An 18,689-nucleotide genomic window follows, 5' to 3' on the forward strand; every position below is an offset into this window, starting at 1 on the left:
ATATTTCGGGGTTTTACGCCGCGAGGCAATATCTCCTTCCTGATCTTCAGATTTCCTGTGCGGTACTAATACTTTCTGTGCAGGATTTGCTGGGTTTCCAGGACCTTTCCATAGCGACCTGGGGGGGGGGGGGGATATATGTTTATTATGGGAGAAAAAGGGGATAAAGGTTAGCCTGCGCTACGGCGACTTGTGACCTAGGGCATTTCACAAATGCAAGCACGGCACATCTAAAGGATAAAACACAACCTGCGCCTCACGAGAGCAATAGCAACTTCACATCCCGCCTCTTCAGAGAGAAGCGGGTTTTCAATAGCACGTTGTATTGTCCGTTGGTCGATAAGCATCACCTCATAGCACCCACGACCGAAAGTCTATACACTATACACCATCCACGATAGGAACCAGAAAATGTTGGGGAATATCTCGACCATTTCCACACAACACAAATCGTCCATTGGTTGTCCACATGGAAAATGGACGGCTACTGCTTGAACGCGAGAGGACTGTGCACAGTCATATCGACCCGTTCTACACACAAAATCCAACCCTAACAGCGCAGAATAAACCAGAATTGCAGCCAACCTGTAAGGCCTAACGTGGAGTTTAAGAAAAATCTTTCAAGGAGCAACACTGCTGCGCAACCGTTAGGCCGTGTTCCAAGGCAGTGATCCTACTGGCAAGTGATCCTACTCTTCCTTTTAGGGTACCCTAATAGGAAGAGTAGGACCACTTTTGTCCCTCCCTACCGCGTACGCAGATTGCTGCCGTCATATCAGATTAGTGTCAGTAGTCAACACTAATGTGCTGGGTACCTTGTGGCCACAAGAATCAACACACCATCATCATGTCAGCCAGCCCGAGGCGGCGGCCCTGTTATGACCACACACGGCTGTTACAGGACTGCCATACCAGACTAGTGTCACTAGCCAAGACTAATGTGCTGGATCTTAAGTGTGTATTGTCGCCGCCATATCAGATTGTCGCAAGCACGAATGTGTATTGTCGTCAAGTGGGGACCCTAGCCACGGAGGTAGGCCCCTTTACACGTACTTCAACTCTAACCTACATGCAATAGAACAACTCCACCTCATCGTTTGTATTGCCAACTGTAGCATGGGACAAGACGCAATGCTTGCCCGCATCGCATTTCAAAAATAGTACTGCCCTCGCCCTAAAAACGTGATGAGGTGCTTAGCCGGGGCTGCACGGGGCCCGACACAGCGTGGTCTACGGAGTGTTCACAGCTCCCTTATACTAGAGCCACTATGGTACAGCCCTCCTGTGATCCATAGAATCAGCCAGGCACTGAGAGAAAAAGATCTGACGAACATCATAGCGCACAGCTTCAGGATCTGTTTAGGCGTCCCGAAGACGGCAGAGGCTAACGCAGTTATTACTGGAGCTCATGAGTTAACAGTGTCTTTCCTTCGCACCGCCGAAACCTTTTGTGTGCACCTTCATCATGTGCGTCGCAATAATGAGTACTACCTATACCGGATACTTCCTCGACAAGCGACGACTGTCCTACATAGGCTGCGGGTCAATGTACCGTTGGGCGCACGTCTTCTCTTCAAACTGGGAAAGCGAGACTCTCCGAACTGTAGGGAGTGTGGCGTTGTAGAGGACGTGCCACATCCTTCTCAGGTGTCGGAAATACGTTGATGCTCGAAGTGTTTTAGAGGCGAGCCTCTCTCGTGCTGACTCCCGAGCCTTCGATCGCGAAACTGTTAGGTCGTCCGTCGTCCGACAAGGCGCTGAGGGCACTTGAAGATTTTCTACATATAACCGGGCTTATGGACATTCTATGACTCGCTGAATGTGTGCTGTGTGCGCCCCCAGCGATTTCGACATTTTACACTCACTTGGTCGAAACTTTTGAACTACATGTTGCACTCCATCATTTTAACTCTCTCATCTGTTTGTATTTTCTGTGCGTAAGCGTGTGTAAGCGTATGGGGTAGCCTGTTCGACTTCGTCGTAACTCACATGCCAATTTTTTGCTTTATCACATCACCATCACCTCCTCGAACATCACTGTGGTCTGATGTTGTGAGCGGGTGCCATGTACCATCTTCGAGCTGGTTTCCCTCGAGCGTTATGGTGGAGCAGTTTTGGACCGAAAGACGGGTCGGTCACTGCTCTCAGTGCATCAGTCTTGTGCGTCACCCAGGACAGAACCGCTAAGGCGTTTAAGCTCTCTCACCGAACATCGTCCGGCGGATACACGGCATTGTCAAGGCGAACAAATGGAGTTTTACCCTCCGCAGAGGTGGATTTTTTTTGTCTGACTCGAAGGCTGCGCTTGAAAGCATTTCTGGGCTTGTGCATCGGTCTCCAAACTATGTGTTTCTCCAAGCTGTGAGAAACATTCATCATCCAGTAGCGTTGGCTGGACATGATATCATCTTTCAGTGGGTTTCTGGACATTGTGGCATCGACTGCTTGCCGGCATCAGCCCCATCTCATCATCGTTTCTTTATACATGTGTGTGTGTGGCATTGCAGATAAAGCAGCAGCAGATTCGGCAGCTCTTGCTGCCCATGTTAGTGACGTATATCACGCAATACCGTTTACGTGCACAGATGCCAACCTTCTCCTGCGACAGTTTACTGCGGATGAGTCGTACATGCCTACTTGGAGCAGGTGACCCCAATATCGATTTCTCTATCCGTCGCGGCGTAAGTAGACTGCATGCGTCCTTAATGCATCAACTGCGTCTGAATGTTGCCCACACTCCTCGCAGGAAGTACACAACGAGGAAATGTTGCTCCTCGAGTCCTTCCACCTGTGAAGTGGACACTGAGCACATTCTCCTACGCTGTGCTTCATATGAACGGCCGAGATCCTGTTTATGGTCGACTCTGCTCAAGATTACCAACGGCCCATTAGTTCTGAAAGTTCTTCTTGGACCCTGGAACAATACAGCATCCCAACGCTTTGCGATAGACGTCCCGATACAATTCCTGACGGACACGCGCGGGCTGGGCCCCTCGACTTTGACTGCGTCTCAACGTTGATTGTCACTCTGTGACTGACTCTTTGCCTGTGACTACCTCAGTGTCTCAGTGACGCAAGGGTTTCAGTGTGTACTGCCTGCAGTCACAACAAATGAATGCGGAATAGCAGGTCCTCGAGGCTGTGACCAACCTCTCCGCGTATTTTAACTCTGCATATCCCCCCCCCCCCTAAGAACGGAGAGCAGGCACTCACTGCTTCGTCTCCCTCCCCGGCGAACACTATAGAACGCGGATGAGAAGGGAGACAGCAACAGCTGTTCGATTAGCCACCTGCAGGATGGGACCAGCGCAATACTTGCTCACGTCACATTTCAAAAATAGTAGTGTCCTCTCCCTAAGAACGAAGAGCAGAAAAGCAGTAGCAGAACTTGTCAGGTGGCAAGTTCAACGTCTCCGTATTATTTTTAGTCCGTCTAACTCCAACTCCAACGAAGAGCATGCTCTAAAAACTGAACTTCACCACATAGCACGCTCTGCGCCAACCACTGCCACGAATGATAGGGTTATCGCTTCTGATTCGAAGAGAGGAGGGGGCGTACGCCTTTTTGTGTCAATTTGGATACATGGTAATTGACACAAAAAGGCGTACGCCTCCCTCTCTCCTTGAATCAGAAGTGATAACTCTATCATTCGTGGCAATGGTTGGCGCAGAGCGTGCTATGGGGTGAAGTTCAGTTTTTAGAGTGCAGAGCTTCGTCTCCCTCCACGGCGAACATGATAGAACGCGGATATGGAGGGAGATAGCAACAGCTCTTTCGGCTGTTGGACCATCATCAACTGCGCGCAAGTATTGTTAGCAGGAGTGTGTATTGTCATCGAGCAAGACAATACCTACGGAGGTAGCCCCCTTTGCCGCCTTATGCTAGCTCAGCCCCGAGGGATCCCTTGGCAGCTGCAATACCCTTGGCAGCGCGCCCTGCATACCCAGTGAGCGCGTGGCCAATGCGTTGTCAAAGCTACTGAAAGGGCCCCTCGAAGTGCAGGGATCCTTCAGGACTGAGCGAGAATACGGCGGTCCTGTATGCCAGATAACAGCACTCCCTAGAATTGACGTACCGAGAGGGCAAGGAGAGCCGTGCCCCCTACACCCTAAGAAAAAAGAGAGTATACATAACTCTTTTATCGGTGTAAAAATTCTGTCACTGACATCACTCTTTTAGGGAGTAATTATAACGCTCTGAAGCGTAAGAGAAAAGGTATGCTGTTGGCAGGTCGGGAGGTTACCCTCAAATAGGGTGAGTCAAGTTACCCTGTGATCAGCCTAAAGTTTGTACCCACCAGGGTGTGCATATCGTGCTCTTTGTGCGCGTTGTGTATTTACACTCCTCAATTTTAACTCTATAGAGCGCTATTCTTTAACCACTTTACAGGGTTATAATTTCACTCTCTTCTGGGGGTATCGTTACACGCAAAGGGAGTAAGAGTTTATGCTGGCCGTAGCATAGCATGATCACGCCTCAGCTGTGTAACATTTTTACTCTGTAAGTGAGTTGAGTTTCTTAGCGCTTCAGAAGTGCGTGTACTTAACCCGCATAAGTGTTATTGTCTTCACGCGGCAAGCAGAGTTATACATGTACTCTTCTACGGAGTAGTCCCTCAACGCCGCCACCGCCTTTCGTTGTTGTGCTCACGTGGGTGACATAGTTACTGCTTACAAGAGTCAATTTCGCTCTCTCAGAACGAGGTTACCTACAAAGTATTGAAGAAAGCACTCCTGCAGTCTTGCGGGGAATGACATGGACGAGCTTTATAGGATTGTTTCCACATGCATAGTGTGTAAAACGCGCCCCAGAGGCAGATATCTTCATCCTGTCGGTAGCCTTTCAACTTCACCGGGAAAGCTGGATCCCGCAAATGCTCAGACCGTGGTGTCACGCATTCGAAAGCCCCGTAGGTAAGCGGTATAATAGCCCCATCATGACAAAGATGCAAATATATGCTGAACAGAAAGAAACAAGCGTCTTTATTGCCTTGATTCCAAGGTGTAGCTCCTGATTGACTCCACACATTTGGTTTCCAACAGGCTTTTTGACTCCGATCTTGGGAGTCCGAGAAAACGATCAAGAACAGAGAACGTTCGCCTCAGCTTAGGGTCATACACAATGTCATACACCCAGTAAATCATAATGACCGTGGCAATCCCTGATACAAAGTCCGCAGTCCTGATCATGAGTCCTTCAATTGTCACGGTCACCTCCGTTGATGCGTTGTATATGTCTCCGGACACCTTCATCACCGGGTAGGGGAATGCCTGGTTGTCCTGAAGATGCAAATGTGTAATAGCCAGCAAATGAAGCAGCAAAATAGATTGCACCAACAACAATAGTAAATGATGATTGCGAACAGTCTTCCTCATGTACAAAACTCGCTTAGCAATCCTCCAAGAACAGTGAACTGTGCTGGAGCTGATTGAAACTTAGTACAAAATGTGTACAATATACTCACATTTCCGAAAAAGTACTTCGACGACTCCTTTACAAGATGCGGAAGTGCACAGAGGGTCGTCACCGCCATGAAGCCTGTTGGCGACAAAATATCAACACAAAGGGATTAGTGTTAAGCCGCCCTTATGTTGAGACAAAGCGACTAGTCAGTGTAATTGCAATCCAACGTAGAGACAGAAAGAAAAGCAGTCTATAAGACAGAATAAAAGCAGACAAGTTTCGTAGTGCTGTTCAGGAAGTATAAGAAAGCGCTCCCACCATCTTTTTCTTCTTCACTTTTCGCTTCCTTCATTTTCTGCTCGTGCCTTTCCATGACGTGTGTAGCCGAGTGTCTCTGCGCCGCACGGCTCAGGACTGCAGCACGGTGATTGCTGATGAAGGCCTGCATCGAGCATTCAAGGTCGACGCCAGTTATTCGCTTGGACTCGCTGCATATCTGCGAAGGAACAAACGTGCAGTATCTTGAAGCCGAATAGAATAAATTATTGTAGAAATGCCTACTTACAAAGGCATGCTTCCGGTATGTCCTATGTTACTTATGCGCCTATTTATTTTAAGTGTGACGTATTTTGATACCATAGTCAGTTGTAATATCTCATATAAGAGGGACAAGTCAACAAACCGAAGTCAACCACAGGCTAAAAAAGTCCAGACCGGCAATAACAGTTTGCGTTTACCACGTTTACGGAACGCAAACAGTGAGACACGCTGTACAATCTAAGAAAGGTGCGCTGCACTCAGGTATATAGTAGGAATCAATGAAATGTAGCGGGCGACTCACATCATACAGGACGAGGGCTCGGGGTCTAACAAGTTTTTTTCTTTTTTGACTATCGTTTAAAACGTTAGCGTTTAAATGTCTGAAACGTCATTTAAGTAAACATTTCGTTTGGGAAATGTTTAATGCGAAAACATCGTGGAACGAAACATTCAAACGAAAACGTTTGGACGATTATGCGTTTGATAAAGTGCTCCATCTAGGACGTAACTTCCAGACTCCGAGATTTACTGGATGGACGACGAGGCTATGTGTGTTATGTTTAAGCGTGTTTCCCGTTCCATTTATGACCAAGTCATGAGACAGCAATTTTGTCTGTAGTGGTGCAGTGAAAATGGCTCACCTCCTCTCTCAGATTTAAAGCAGGCCACTGTGCAAGGATATCTTGAACAGAACGCGGACATTCGATGATCCATGTTCTGCGGGCTGACGCAGTTCGCTCCATCGAATCGTGAATCAAAGCACTTGAAACCTGTGCGTTCTTCCTCATCTCTCGAATCATCGACTGTTTGTGTTCCTCGATTGAAGTGTCATCCTCGCCCGCACAGCTTGGCATCTAAATAAGGAGACGATCATTATGACAAACACGCAGAGCAGAATGAAATGAGGACGAACACGAACGAACAACGTGTTTTCAACATACAAACGACGGACGGCCTCTCTTTGTGTACACCTCAGTGGGCTGGTCTGAACTGGGCCTCTTCCTGGAGGATTTCTGCCGACGCTCCTTAGCAGCCGCTACCTCAGGAACCTCTGTCATCTTTTTCCTCTCATTTTTTGTCCGGAAGTTTATGGAGCGTTGCCAAGATCCCTGTTTTAGGGCAACGTGCTATCAATGTAGTACTATGGTTGGCCTTCATCTCACACTGGCTGATATTTAGATGTAACGAGTCAACACCAAAAGAAAAGATAAAGGTCAAAGCTCTTACGAAACCGCTGCCCGTGCTGTCCTTCAGTGCTGGATATTTCAGAACTAACTGCCGCGCAGATTCGTAGTAAAGGTTCAGCTTAGCTGGGTACCTATAACGCATTAATATGTCAGCAGGGCCATCTCCTATGCTCCCTTTGGCCTTGTGCCAACATTAGCATGCTACTAACAATGTGTAGCGCAGAATATCAGAGTATAGCCAGCGCACGATTTTCGTCCGCAGAGGGTCCGGTACTTTGTTGCCCGTTAAGATCTTCACCTCCTGGTCGATGTCACATGGCGGCTCTGAAATTATGTAGGGGAGTTGTGCCACCGGTCTAGGCTGTTCCAATCTGCGAGAGTACAACAGCAGCATATATTATTTGCAAGGAAATGAAACTTTACGATGGGAGATAACCATGAATGACGCCACAGTATTACACCCCAAACGACAAATGTATTGCGCTCGGAAAGGGCAGTAGTAGGGATGTGGCCCAAGAAAAAGCAGAAGAGCATTTTAAAGCGCAGCATGTCCGCTCATACCTCACTGCATACCTCACTACAGTTACTGGTCGGTCCTCCGGTACTGATGGTCCGGCTTCGCTATGGCCAGGTGGTGCGTCGTCCTTTTCACTTGACAGAATCTGGATTAGGTCATCGTCTTGCAACGTTGTATCGTCATCCACGTCCACGTATTCCTTGAAACGTTTATTGAAGACCTGGAACTAGTCCGCAAAAATAAAAACAAAAAGATAGGGAAACATGTTAGTTGTTAAGAAGTGTATCACGGCATTGTTACAGCTTTCCTTTCGTGCGTACGTTATCTCAAAAGTCGATGCCAGTCCTATATGGCCAAATTCCTAGACGAGCCTCGACTCAGCTCTCAAACAAATCAGTGCTCCACCGCTTAAGGAGCGGTGTATATATAGTACATCTAATAGCAGTATCTTGTGCGATTTCCACAAAATTTTGTTTGTGACGTTTTTGTTTGTTTGTTTTGTTTTTGTTTGTGACGCAGGGGGAAGCAGATAAAGCCATGCAAGCGTGGCTTCGAAAGCTCCCAACATAGCCTAACCACGGCCCGCTTGCACGAAACTTCTGCTAGGATCCTAACCTTGAGGAATGCCCTTTAGCGCAGCCTTGCTAGTGCTTGTGTCACGTGCTACTGACGTACACTTTATCAGCGAAATGCACTGCCAGAGCTGCGCCAAAGGAAATGCCTCAAGATTAGGATCCTAGCCGAGGTTTCGTGCAAGAGGGCCGCATTGCAGAAGGTTGTGGAAAATTGTAACGTACCGAGGAACTCCAGTGCCACTTTCATTGCTTCACACGCACCTCCTGCCCTCATTTTTCAACCATACTACCTGAGGTAACTTTGTGATTACATCACCCCTTTTGAGCCTCGCCGTTCTGGTCATCTTCAACAACCAAGCAATCCTTGGCGCTTCGGGGCATCGTCTTTGGTGACCCACATGCCCAGTAAAATAAACAACTACGGTATGCTAAAATGAGTCACTCAACCCGGGTTATAGACCACGACCTCCTTTGGACTCGTACTAAGAACTCGATAGTTCCTTTGAGCTAGATTACAGCCGACACGCTGTATGCGAGTAAATGGAAATGCGTCAACCCACCTGCGTCTTTGACGCCAGATTCTTCAGCGAAGTGCGCTGAATAGCTGCTTCCAGGTCGCACAACTTGTGTTCACCGCCGATAGCAATAACCTTCTTCCGTTTGCCGTGCACTACTAGGCATGTTATTTCAGACATAGCGGAAGCAAAACAGAGTAGAATGCCGCAAGAGAGGCACTGCGTAACTCCTGAGACCACACAACCCACTAAGGAAGTAAAGAATACGATTAGTTTGGGTTGGAACCGATGGCGACAGTGTAGCACATTCAGCGCAGTCTTGAACAAGCGAATTTTATCAGATCCTCCCAACCATCTCTATCTCTCTCTCCCTTTTCCGTGATTAGCTAGGCGGAAATGCACACCTGTGTTGTCATCCAAGTCTTCTTGCCATGCGGAAGGTGGGAGCGCCTGCCCTGCTAAACAGATATGCCAGTGTATCAGTGCAGCCGTTGCTCGTATTTTTCGCAAGTCTTCATACAAGTTGCAAACCATATTGGCACAGTCCACGCAGGGGAACCTCATTTCAAAATCCTTTGCGATTTAGATAGCGACTCGGGCCCCTGCAATCGCCAGTTCCCGTCGTACGAACCGTACAGAAGGCACCTGTACCGATGCCACAGGGATTTCTTGGTTACTGGATACATGGGGAACAGCGATAGTGGTCGAGATGAATCGGTATGCATGAAAATTTTCTCTGAGCCTTAGAGTAGCCCTACTCGAGTTTAGCACACGTTCAGGGCACTTTGTATAAAGAGTAGTGACCGGGCGAAGGAAGTTCGACGATAAGAGAACAAATCGAGCGAGTATGAATGGGGGTAAATGCCAACTGTGACTCCCCTTGCTGAGTTCTACTATCACCTGCTATCACTACTATGCGCACCAAGCACGATGCCCCATCCAGCAACAATAGCAATAGATGATAAGGGTTGTGGGAGCCTATTCCCACTCTCGGGGGCAAAGCCTGTCCCTTCGACTCCCGTGGAAAGCGAGGCACAACTATAAACACAAGATATACTAAACAACCGCTATTTTAATAACTTACATGTTACAGTCTCTATCTTGTCCGCTCCCACGTCCACACTGGCTGAGAAAAACCCTTCGTCCTCCTCCTTTTTGCCACCAGTCCTTCACCTCTTCGTCGTCCCCCAATGTCCCAACTTCTTCCTCCACTTCGCCCCACAGGATGAGGTACGGAGCTTTGCCATATCCAGCTACACATGTTGCCACTGGCACTCTTGCGTAGCAGAAACGTCTATCACTGCACTTCAGTAATCAATCCAGCAAACCAGTGGAACGGGGATGTCATAAAAATCTCAGCGGCGATGCAGAAAATGTATGCTAGAGCAAGAAACTACTGAATTTGTCTGCCCACTTTCGTTTTTCACTTTCTGGTTACTGGAAAAATTATTTAACCTAACGGACCGAGTCTACTTCTAACTTTTGTTCCAGTCTGTGTAGCAGTATTAGAATACTATACATGTAGAAATCCACTTTTATGGTCGAAATGTCTTGCCCGTCACCTTCTGACGTACTTTTCATGCGTGAGCTTACCACGTGTTATTGTCCAGACTGTGCAGGCAGCATCAGAAGTATCAGAGTCCCAAATGTGGTCTCAAGAGAGCGCGGGCACAGGGGAAGGCGGAGAGGAATTCTCGCAACTGGAGGACGCAGACATTGACGACGACACAGCATCTTCCATTGTGGAGTTCTTGCGCGGTGTAAAGCTCCGTCTATTCAACATGTACGTCAAGATTAGGGAACTGTATTTGTTGCCATGCACAGTTGCCCATGAAATTGTGAGTGACGTCAAGGAGCTGTTTATTCTCGTCATGAAACGCTACAGTCGTCACGTGGGGGCACTTCTTACGGGACACAATATATCAAGTAACGTTTGTGACGATGTGCTCCGTTGTTTCGGACGCGAAGTGGTTGATGATCTCTGGTCAGACCTGAACTCTGAACACTCAGTCACACAGCTGTGCGCCCGCAACATGCGCTATGTGCACCCACAGGAAGTGTCTCTGGGAGATTCCGGTACAGATGTGTTTTATCATATCCCTATCTCTAACGTGTTATCTAACTTAGTGAAATCAAAACAAGTTTTGGAACATGTACTCACTTGGGACCCTAGCGTACAATTTAGCCCTCGGGACCCCCTTTGCGATATAACCGACGGCACGTTTGTGCAGTCAAAGAATATTCTTCGCAGTGCCGATTGCTACACATTGCTTCTGTTGCTGTATACCGATGAGTTTGGCGTGTGTAACCCGCTGGGCGCGGGAGCAGCCAACCACAAAATCCTTGCTGTCTATTTCTCACTTGTTAACTTACATCCACGATATCGGTCAAAGGTACAGTTAATCCATCTGGTAATGGTAGCTGAGTACCGGCTTATTACAAAGTACGGGCTAGTAGCGGTGATGCAACCTGTCGTATCAGAAATACAAGCAATATCCACTGTGGGTGTTGATGTCTCCTTCGATAGCAGGAATGTACGCATTAAGGGATATGTCATCGGGTGGGTCGGAGATAACCTGTCTATGCACAGGATCGGTGGTTTCACCATGTCTTTTAATCATGGCAGGATCTGTAGGTTCTGTTTAACTCAGTCACAGGACCTGGATACCTTTACGAGAGAGCAAGACACTGTGATTAGGACAGCTGAAACACACATGAGGCACCTGAGAGCAGTTGCCCTAGATGCAAACAATGCTAGTCTGTATGGCGTCACCGGCCATTCGCCTCTGTTAGCCCTGTCCGACTTCGACGTCACTAACCAGCTGCTGCCGGACGCTATGCACGATATCCTGGAGGGGGCCATTAATTTCGTTCTGAAAAATGTCCTCTGTGGCTTAGTAAGGTCAGGTACACTTTCGGCGGTTGACTTCGAAGCGGTTACTAAGTTCCCGTATGGCTTTCACGACAGGCACAACAAACCCGTGAAAATGACGTCCGCCTTTTTGAGGCCATCCGCGAAGATAAAAGGCAAAGCATCCCAAAAGTATTGCTTATTTCGGCTTTTGCCACAAATTTTTGGCGGGAATGTTCCAGTTGGCAACCATAACTGGGAGATATATCTTGAATTCCGCGAAATTGTGAACATTATCCTTGCTCAATGCATTCCACGCGACTGCATTGGATACCTCGAAGTTCGAATTGACGCCTTTCTACGGCACTTCCGTGAAGGGTACCCAGATGTAAAACTGATACCGAAACTCCACTATCTCGTTCACTACCCAGGTTTATTGAGATGTTTGGCCCCGCCAGGCGTTACTGGAGCATGCGATTCGAATCTAAGCACTCCTACTTTAAGACAATAGCCGTACGATCACGAAACTTCAGGAATATTTGTAGGACAATGGCCACACGACATCAAGTTTTGCAAGCGTACTTATTTTCGGACCTGAAGCTTAGTCGACCTGTCGTTGCTACAGGATCGCGCGAAGTCCTTTGGGAGGATATTTCGCAGCAGATGCGTTCGTTATTTCCATACCCTCCACACGATGGCGAGGTAGTATGCCGCGCGTCCTCTGTTACGGTGAAAGAGTGCACATACAAAGTGTGTGATGTGTTTTGGACGGGTTGGGAAGATGAAACACCAGTATTTTCACAAGTCGAGGCTCTTTTTATCTTCAGAAAAACGCCGGTCATCATTACTCATGTACTCGATACCATATCGTTTAACAGACACAGGTGCAGCTATGAAGCTCTCCGAACGGGGCGGCTCTCATTGCTTAATCCTGGATGTGAAAAGGATCCTGCCCCAATGGACGCGTATAGGAACTCCGAGTACGTTGAGCTCGTTCCGTACTATGAACTTTTCCAAAAAGTGCAATAGAAAATGTCACGCGTGGCTTCTGTGTTAGGCGCTTTCGCTGATCATCTTTTCCATTGGGCAGTTCTAGTAATTGGGGCGCTCGACGAAAACCAAAGCTATATGGAATCCAGCAAAGTTACCCAGCATAAAGGAAGTACCATCCCTGCTTTACATTCGCTACCGTGAAACGTGCCCGATTACCAAACTAGCTTATTATGTGTATCTTATGCTTTGCTTTTATGTTGCGTAACACTAATATGAGTTCATGCTTCCTGCACAAGAAAATTTGTTCAGCAAGAAGAGTACTGAAGTAAGTACCTATAGGAATTGTTGTGTCGCGTGAGAATTGGAGGAATAAAGCTGCTGGTTTCGATGTAATGCGCACTGTGTGCCTTCCTGAATTTTCTCTGATTTGACACACCTCAAAGCTCCATGAAACTGGAGTAGGATTATTGGTATCGTACTTCGCCTTGTATTTCTTTCTCTCTTTATTTTTTTATAGTTTATTTGGTTGCACGCACAAAGGAATAGTCGATATTAGAAAAAAATAGCGACATTAAGTTTAACCGTTTTCTTGCTTCACCACGTTTCGCCCAGGGGACTGGTCTATCGTTCGTGGCGAAGCCTAACGAACATAATCGATATTCGCATGTAGCCAGGTGCTCCAACACCTTCTAGATACGGATGAGGCCTGAGCGCTTCGCTGCAAGGCCATCACCAGTATGCCGCCGCGAGGCATTTGGCTGGCTATAGAAGTCATAACGATATGACAAGGCAGCACATCGACAGAGCACGATCGGGTTGATCCGTATTTACAAGGTGTTTTGTGCTCCCGGTCACATGACGTATGGCGGGCGTCCTCCTCGAGTTTTTTATTAATCTAACTCTTATTTGCCTCGGGTCAGGTGCGCTGAACAACAACGTCAGAGATTGCTTGCGAGATTACGTAGTTGACAGAGCAGGTATCATCAAATGTTAAGTAGTGTCTGTCTGTTTCGCGCAGTAGTGTTTCAAGTTGCCGAACGAGTGAGAGACAGGGGCAACCTTCTTGCTGTCTCATGGTTCGCAAGGCAGATAATGTCTACTTTCCAATGTTGGCCTAGACAAAATACCGCAAGGGGAAAGGCGTATTACTTGTTGCTTCGCTCGACAGCTAAAAACACTTTTTGGACAGGTGATAGCCCTGCATCATATGAAATCGCGTCGAAAAGAGACACTCCAGAGCACTGATTAGCGCCGCGTACGTTACTCGTTTTATGCGCGGTCAGATAGCATGAGGCTCTGAAAAGCGCACGGAAAGCAGAACACCAACATAAAAGTGATGCGTCCGGTGCTAAATGCTTTTATACAGGGTGTTTCATTTAGGATGAACCCCACCTTTAAAAAATAACGATGCATCACTTCAGAATAGGGCCACTTACATTGCTCCACAAGTAGCCTGCACTGTTTCAGTGTATTTTTCTTTTGTGATTACTTAGTTACTTGAAATAAATTCTGTAAAGCTTTAATCATAGTAATTAGAGGACACCTATAGCGAAGATGTGGACGATGACACGAGACAACGAGTGCCGTTGGTTGCAACTCTCTACCACTTACGAGTCGTTTTTGTCCCGGGTCCGAAGAAATGCGCGCGGACTTCCGAAAATACGATGCGGCTCGTGTCTGCCAGTAGTGCTCTCTAAAAGAGATAGATCATGAAGGAACGAATAACCGAGAGCCACGAAGACAAGCACAAGAGTTCTCAGACGCAGTAATGATTTAATAACACCAAGCCTCCTAAATACCTAACAACTCCAGGAGGGGAGGGAGAGGGATAAAGGATGGCCTATTTACACAGTTCCCGCGTTGCGTTATCGCCATCGTCTCTTTCAAAAGTCTTTTCCACTTATCCCTTTCCCTAGACAAAACCACGGTTTCGTTGAAAATGGGCTCACAGTTGCTGCATTGCCGAAGATGCTCAACTAGCTCGCTAGAGATATGGCTCTTTTTTAAGTTCAGCTGGTGTTCTCGAAGGCGGTCATTTAAAGAACGTCCAGTCTGCCCCACATAATAAAAACCACAACTTAAAGGAATAGAATAAACAACAGCACATGTGCATGGTACAATCGCAGAATTATGATTTACAGTGCAACCTTTTTGCACGACATTGAATGGAGTCAATCTACTCAACCTGAACCACTTTCCTGCCACTTTCAATCCAAAATCTAGTCAAATGCTAGTTGAGCATCTTCGGCAATGCAGCACCTGTGAACCCATTTTCAACGAAACCGTGGTTGTGTCTAGGGAAAGGGATAAGTGGAAAAGACTTTTGAAAGAGACGGTGGAGATAACGCAACGCGGGAACTGTGTAAATAGGCCATCCTTTATCCCTCTCCCTCCCCTCCGGGAGTTGTTAGGTATTTAGGAGGCTCTGTGTTATTAAATCATTACTGCATCTGAGAACTCTTGTGCTTGTCTTCGTGTCCCGTGTCTCTCGGTTATTCGTTCCTTCATCAGTAGTGCTCTCGTCACGGTTTTACGAATGAAGGCCGCGGGTTGGCTGCTCTGCCGGCAGATTTTTTGGGGGCCAAATTGGCGACTTCCCCCCCCCCCCCTGGATACGGCTTTGCCCCGCCCCTTGGAAAAAATCTGGTGGCGCCCTTGAATGGACCTCATATCTGCTTACGAAGGGAGTTGCCTCAGGACAGGAGCCGCCGATATTTCGAACAGCGACTGTTCCTCTGGGCCTTCTTCCTACTCCTCTACCGGTTCGCTGGATTTCTATCCATCCACGTATCTGCTTGTTCGCTTTGTGACCGTCACACAGCCCTTAGGCAGACGCGCTTGTCCCGCATCAGAGCCGAGGTTGCGTGGCACTTTTGGAAGCCCGCACGCATTTCTTCGGACCCGCAAAAAAAAAAAAAAAACGACTCGTCGATGGAACAGGATTGCAACCAACGGCATTCGTTGTCTCGTATCACCGTCTGCAGCTTCACCATTGACACTTTCACTGTAAGCATTGTAATTAAAAATTTACAAAATGAACTCCGATTGCTTAATTGGTTACTTGAGAAACAAAGACACTTAAAAACAGACCAGGCTTCTTGTGACGTTATGGAAGTGGCCCTATTGTGATGCGATGCACCGTTATTTTTTAAAGGTGGGGTTCAACTTAAATGAAACATCAATGGTGTCAAAGATGCACTATTCAATGAAAGCCTGAATTACAGCCCCTCCCAGAAAGGAACGAAAGATAGGAACAATACTCGTCTCGCATGACATTCAACCCATTTGACGCTTGACGCAGAGTTCTGTATGCTCGACTTGAAGAACAAACAACTTTTTCAAGGCCAGCAGGGTCCCGTACATTTTGTTTACTCTGTCCCCTGCAATGCGACGTGTAATTTTACCCTTTCCACAGAGTAAATGAAGTGCGAAGCGTGAAAAATGCGCCTGAAGAGTACCTCAAGCCTAATGTAATCCCGGACAGAGTGAAAGGAGAGTAAAGCCTTGTGTTACTCTGTATTTACTCTTTTTTTTCTTAGAGTGTAGAGCTTCAAGGCCACTTTTGAAAACTGTGCACTCTTTATTCATAGGTCGTCATGATTCTTCTCAGATTTCATAACAATAGCAACCTCCGACCGCCCATTCCGCTATAACCGGCACAGTCCGCAGTGTCCGTCACCAGGAAAGGAGATAAGGGGGTTGCACGATCTGCCCCCCCCCCCCTCGAAAGTACTTTGCGCCCCGGGAAAAAATTCTGAGAACGCCCATGGCGATCCCTAGGGGAGTTTACTTTTCGTAGCCATACTAAGCGAACAATCGAAACACTGGGAGAGTCGCTGCGGAGGGCAGCACAGTCCTAGAGAGCTGGCTAGAACACAATTTGCCACTCACCCTGAGCATGGCGGAAAAGACGAGAAGACGTCAGCCAGCGGCGGGAGCTCCACACGAGACCGCTTCTTCGCGGACGATGGGGCTACTAAGTCCAGCCTGGCAGCCTGAAGTATAGCTGCGTCTCCAAAGTCTGGGCCACCGAAGGCTAGCCGGCAACGGCTGATTAAACTTGGAAGTTAATCTCCGCTATTAATAGAACGAATTGTTTACGGTGAGCGCGTGGAACGGGCAGCGGTTCTAAGAACCGCACGGTAGCCCAGGCGACTGTCGAGAGCTCAAAAACTTGTGTTAACCTGTGCCGCATTAATGACAACTCCTGAAACAGTTCTCGGCCGTTTCACGCATCCCGCAAGACATGCAACCATTAGAGCGAGAGATATCAAAACGGGGCAGTCGCTCGCGGAGTGGAAGAACATCGGGGGCAAGCTTCCACTGAAGACTGGCGCGACGCGCATCCACCCATCCCGCAGTCATACGACGCCAAGAAAGTTTTGTCGGCATTGAAGGAACTGCATCTCCCTGATTTCCGTATAGAAATCTCTGACGGTCCAGAACTGGATGTCAACGTCAGGAAACCGGAGTCGTAAACGCCCTGCAATATCAACACAGCCGATGTATTGACAAGGCAGGACGTTGAATGATTGAATGTACGAAATGTTCAGGTCAGAATTCGTTCTAACTGCATGAGAAAACACTGTTTTCCAGAACGTAGGGCTTGTGCGGGCGCTTCACAACACTTTGACGCCGACGGAAGTGACGAGCTTGGCGAGTTGCGGAACGTGCTGGGACGCGAAGCGCTCCCCACTGCAGTGGACATCCGAGTAAGAAGCAGCGAGAGACGCGAGCCCAGAACGGTCTTGAGGCAGGTCACACGTACAAGATGTGGTGTAGCGTCTCCTGTGCTCTGCAGAAGCAACAAGCAGAGCTCGCAGCTATGCGCATTCTGCAGAGCCTGCCCATGATGGGGAGTGCGTTGCACCATGCCAGCCACATGTGTTTCGTCATCAAGCACACAGTGACTCAACCCCCAAACCCATTTTCCCAACCCCCTCACACACCTCTAACACCCCCAAATTTTGCTCGGCACCCCCAGACATTTTTTTGTCGAACGCCCCCCCTCCAGGGTATGATCTCCCTTTAGCTCTCCGAAATGTGCTCGTTCTTCCTGTTTTTTCTTGTGGTTGGTCCAACGATTATGCACACATGGCGCCTTCTTTCGCGTTTTGAAGTTATAGGTCTTGCTTCTTCACCTGTCTCTTAAGTTTATTATAGGACATATTTGTCAAACTTTGGAGTGCCCCAGAGTGAACTAGTCATTGCGTGAGTAGCCTTATATTCAAAATAGAACAACCTGCGCAATCTATCCCGTTAATAAAAGATTGACGTTTACGGGGGACTGTATTTTGCGGAATCAAATCGTCTTGACACGGTGTGGCAAAACAAAAAGAAAATGAGGGAGAGAAAGGACGAACAAAAAGAGACTGGTGTGTTACAACTGTGCGAGTGTCTGGAAAGTGTTGAGAATGCACCATGAGGTCGCCGTCATTGGCTGGCATATTAGACTCAGCACGTGTAAGTGATTACCGACAGCTGCGGCGTTTTTCTTTCTTTTTTCTTCTTTTCTCTTTTTTTTTTTTTTTTCATAACTTACCGCGAGGGCTAGGATGACAATTTCTATGCACCTGCCCTCAGAAAGGTGTCTATATCCGTCTTCGACTGTCTATATGCAGTACAGAGCTGATTGAACGACGACAAGGTGGTACACCCCCTACATTCCGCAAGCACCCCCCCCCCAAAAAAAAAAAAAATTAAAGTCCTGGGAAAATCCCTGGAATGTATTGTATTGTTGACTGATTAGATGAGTCACAGAATTAGCCAGCCCATCTTCCTTATCATTTTAGCCTACCGTTTGCTATATCCTTAATTTACTGATTCGCTTTATTTTCCCCTACAAAGTCAACAACTGAGTCCAGTTCTAAAAATCTGCCCCATTGCTTTTGCACTTGAGTGTAACGCTGTTTCGTGTGCTTCAGAAGAGCGCCAACACTCCTGTGCTTTACAATTAACTCCCCCCAAATTTCAAATAGATCCCCTCACTGTGCTGCGGCGTTAGCATATTCTAAATTCATTTAACTAATCTGGTAATTTAAATTTAATAATACCATCCACTACCCTGAACTCTTTACACTGCCACTGTTTTGCGAAGTTTTTTGCTC

General features: G+C 47.5%; 2 protein-coding genes across 11 annotated transcripts in view; one reads left to right on the forward strand and one right to left on the reverse strand.

The window, feature by feature from the left end:
- The window catches only part of LOC135396744 (muscarinic acetylcholine receptor DM1-like), a 492,974-nt gene that overhangs the window by 427,204 nt on the left and 47,081 nt on the right, over positions 1 to 18,689 (forward strand). Inside the window, exon 1 of one of the 10 annotated variants that reach the window (XM_064627894.1) lies at positions 8,417 to 8,518. The exons of the other annotated variants lie outside the window; for them this stretch is intronic. The gene's annotated coding sequence lies outside the window, so the exon portion shown is untranslated. Of the gene's footprint in view, positions 1 to 8,416; positions 8,519 to 18,689 lie in introns of those variants that run through there. 10 annotated transcript variants of the gene reach the window in all.
- On the reverse strand, positions 4,949 to 9,874 carry LOC135396747 (uncharacterized). The gene is made up of 11 exons (XM_064627898.1): positions 9,823 to 9,874; positions 9,143 to 9,196; positions 8,784 to 8,986; positions 7,705 to 7,874; positions 7,341 to 7,502; positions 7,172 to 7,262; positions 6,886 to 7,053; positions 6,586 to 6,798; positions 5,723 to 5,900; positions 5,466 to 5,539; positions 4,949 to 5,280 (listed from the first exon to the last, which is right to left on the reverse strand). The coding sequence occupies exons 3-11, from the start codon at positions 8,916 to 8,918 to the stop codon at positions 4,984 to 4,986; spliced, it is 1,488 nt and encodes a 495-aa protein (XP_064483968.1). The 5' UTR covers positions 8,919 to 8,986; positions 9,143 to 9,196; positions 9,823 to 9,874; the 3' UTR covers positions 4,949 to 4,983.

Source organism: Ornithodoros turicata, chromosome 6, assembly GCF_037126465.1.
Source record: "Ornithodoros turicata isolate Travis chromosome 6, ASM3712646v1, whole genome shotgun sequence".
Classification (NCBI taxonomy): Eukaryota; Metazoa; Arthropoda; class Arachnida; order Ixodida; family Argasidae; genus Ornithodoros; species Ornithodoros turicata.